A 3,507-nucleotide genomic window follows, 5' to 3' on the forward strand; every position below is an offset into this window, starting at 1 on the left:
TTTTAAAGCTACAGCAGCCTCTTCACTGACTAGGCTACTAAGTATTGTTTGTGTGTCTATGTGCATGCGGGTGTGAGCTGTTGCCTGGCAACAGCTGCTGTACTGTAAGTGGGAGAAGACAGACAATTGCTGGCAGAGCAGATGTTGGAAGGAATTTCTAAAAGTAGAAAATGGGAGAATAGCAGACTGAGACTGAGAGGACAAACTGTCGTGTCTTAAAGGAACAGTTCACCCAAAGTTACTAAAAAACCCATTTTCTCACCCTCTTTGTTGTTTATCCCTGCAGTTACTGTAGTTGGACTTTGCTATTATTTGGATGGTTTTTTCTGCAGCTAAAATTGTACAACTGAGGCAAAGAGTCTGAGTTGAGTTGCTCAAGGCATTCATAAGCCAGAGCAAATAAAAACATATCCACATGGCTAATTATCAGAGATGGGGACTCGAGTCGCACTTAAGTCGCACAACCATTGACTTCAGACTTGACTCAGACTCGAGCTTCAAGAACCTGTTTTCATGCAATTCTTGCTTTTTAAATCAAAATTCATTCATGTATTTCTATTTTCTTTTATTCCCACATATATGATGAGCTGCATATCCCCTGACCTTTGCCATAATGTGTAGCGTAAATGCATGTGCTGTACCTTATGTGCATGCACTCACATATCGAAAATGCATTGAGGATGGCGACACCAAGTCCTCCTGTGTGGCTTTTGTCGTAAGAGTGTTCTAGTTTTGCTTTCAATAACTTCATAAACGGTGGTAGGAAGCCAACAGCTACATGCAAGGTGTGTGGCACCAAGAGAAATGATGCTGGATCAACAACGTGGAACTTCATCAGGCATCTCCAAACGCACCCAGATAGGTCAGGCTGTTATGGTTTGGGGTTTTGTTTGGGATTATATTTCCCCTTTGGCCTTCCTTGTGTTTGTGTCTCAGTCTGTCCTGTGTTCCCCTCATTGTCTGCATGTTCCGTTTCCTGCTTTATTTTGAAGTCCGTTCTTTGTCTTGTCTCGCCTCTAGTTTCACTTCCTGTGCCTGTCTGCTCTTGTGATTACCTGATGTTTTCCACCTGGTTACCTGCCCTCTCGTCACCTACCTCTCGTTACCTTATTACCTTGTGTATGTAATGTCTGTGCTCCTCTTGTCAGATCCTTCTGAACTGTCGTGTCGACGTGTCGAGTCTTTTTTCATGTCCATGAGTTTTTCCCATTCCCTGTGATCCTGTTTTGCCTCGTGAATTTCTGTCCAGTTCTTCCCCTTGAGTTTTTACCCCTCCCTGTTATCCTGTTTTGCCTGGCCTCCTCCCTTCTTCATGATTGTGGACAATTTTGCTTTTGGACTTTTGGAGTTTGATTATTCTGAGACTGTGCCCGTTCCTCTTCACCCTGTGTTTATCCCTGTGGACTGTTCTCAATAAACCTGTATTCACATACTCCTGCCTGCCTCCCGTACTCTGCTTTTGGGTCCTCATCCCTGCCTACTCATAACACAGGCACTTGGTAAAGTGAAGGAGACCTTACATTTAGCATATATCGTCACAGGTAACAAGCTAACCATCGTAAAGTGTTGGGCTAATGCTTGGAACAGGCTATGTCCATAAGATGTGACGGACTTAGGTTACTATTTCACCAGGTTCAAGGGTTAGAGGGATGTGGCAAGTAAAGCCCATAAAGTTATCATCCAACTGATTTTGATACTGCACTGTATGGATGCAAGCTACAGGACATGCCTTGAATTAAAAAATATGTAATAGTACAGCGTTAGGGACAAATACGACTTGAGACTTGACTTGGACTCAAGCTCAAAGACTTGAAAGTCAACTTGTACTTCCAAAAAATGACTTGTGAACATCTCTGCTAATTACCCCTACAGGTATATAGGAAAATATGTTTCTTTTATAAATTGGGTGAACTGACTCTTTACTAAAGCACTGAGCAATTCTTCTGTGTCCACACAGTGTCACATGATGATATAGATAGATAACTCAAATCAAATGTCGCCTTGGGTCTAGTCCCAGCGTCAAAAAGTGGCGTCAAGGGGTCCTGACCAAGCCACCCAACCCCCGTATGGAACCAGAGGTCCATACGGGGTTTGGGTTCAGAACTCAGTACTTTTTGGAGTACTGGGCGATTCACGTTAAATCAAACGGTGCCAGAGCTAAGACTGGAGGTTGTGAGGCAAGGCTTTTTTTTTTTTTTTTACAGTCCATTTCAACAACAGGGCAATTCAAAGTGCTTTACATAAAACATTAAAAAGCAAATAAAAATAGCCATGAAAATTCATAAATAAATACTAAATAAAAGTTACAGTAAGTAAGAGATTATTTTAATTAAATAGGTTCCATTTATACACAGTGTAAAAGGCCGCCTTTCTCCCTTTGACTAGCCTCTGTTCCTACAGTTAATTCAGCATAATGTTTTAGTTTAATGTTTTAGATAAGTGACTACTTTATCATTTGACATAGGCCTGTTTATTGGGTTATTGGGTTGTTATGGGTTCATAATGTGTTTTGCTGTGTTTCTGCCTGTGATGTGGGGGGGGGGTAGATCAGCTGCCTCAGTTTTTGCCTCAGTTTAATTGAAATCTTTGGTATTTCCAGGGTTTTGTGCCCTTTGTCTCAGTGTTTTTTTTTTGCTATTGCAATATAATACTTCCTGTAGGCTTCTTAAAAATGCCTTTTGTCAAAGTTGCAGGCGCCCAAACACTTCATTGGTCTTTGCATGAGGTGGTGGTGTGACACATACAATTCCTTGTATTTGAAAGCATACTTGGTAACTAACTTGGTAATTTTATGAAATGCAAGTATTACAAAGCAGTGATGTCCTTCAGTGGTCAGAAATGTACTTCACAAACGGCCTCCAGAAAAAAATTAAATAGGTCAACATATAATTCAGACTGCATTAAATCTTGATGATCGGCTCAGTTTCTTAATTTGGTATCAAAATGTATGAATACACCTTGAAAATAACAGTGAACCTCTACACTCTCTAGAGTCTGGTAATAACACTCAGGTTGTAAAGGCCCTTTGTGTCAGCGCCACAGAGAGAGAACCCAACGTGTTACAGTCTGAGGAGGTGCGGGGGTCCTACCTTGCAGCCTTCACAAGCACTGACACCATAGTGGTAACCAGAGGACTTGTCCTGGCAGACGAAGCAGGGCTTGTAGATTCTAGGAGGGGCCGGCGGGGACGGCGGGCTGGGGACCAGCTCCTCGGAACTGGTGCTCTGTGTTTCAATGGCTGCAATCAAGAGAAGAAAGAAGATGAAGAGGCTTGATTTCAAATGGTAATAGACACTGGTTCAAAAATGTGTTCCTAAAAATGTTAAAGCCCCAGAAAACCCTCCGTTGGTATCAGCGAGGTCTCGGTAACCAGAACAGATGTCTGATTATTTCAATGAAATGAGCTGGTTTGACCATGGAGATGAGAGAAACGTGCCGTAGTGCAGAACATAGGACCTTCTTCCCGGATTTACTCTTGCTCCCGCCCCAGACACATCAGACCAATGA

The 3,507-nt window shown here is 42.3% G+C and overlaps 1 protein-coding gene across 1 annotated transcript in view; it reads right to left on the reverse strand.

The window, feature by feature from the left end:
* Positions 1-3,059: 3,059 nt before the first annotated feature.
* Positions 3,060-3,507, reverse strand: part of LOC116693987 (retinoic acid receptor alpha-A) — a 21,968-nt gene continuing 21,520 nt past the window's right edge. The window contains exon 2 of the mRNA XM_032523378.1: positions 3,060-3,238. Coding sequence (XP_032379269.1) covers positions 3,060-3,238 — 179 coding nt within the window. The remainder of the gene's footprint in view (positions 3,239-3,507) is intronic.

The sequence above is a fragment of the Etheostoma spectabile genome, chromosome 8, assembly GCF_008692095.1.
Source record: "Etheostoma spectabile isolate EspeVRDwgs_2016 chromosome 8, UIUC_Espe_1.0, whole genome shotgun sequence".
Taxonomy (NCBI): Eukaryota; Metazoa; Chordata; class Actinopteri; order Perciformes; family Percidae; genus Etheostoma; species Etheostoma spectabile.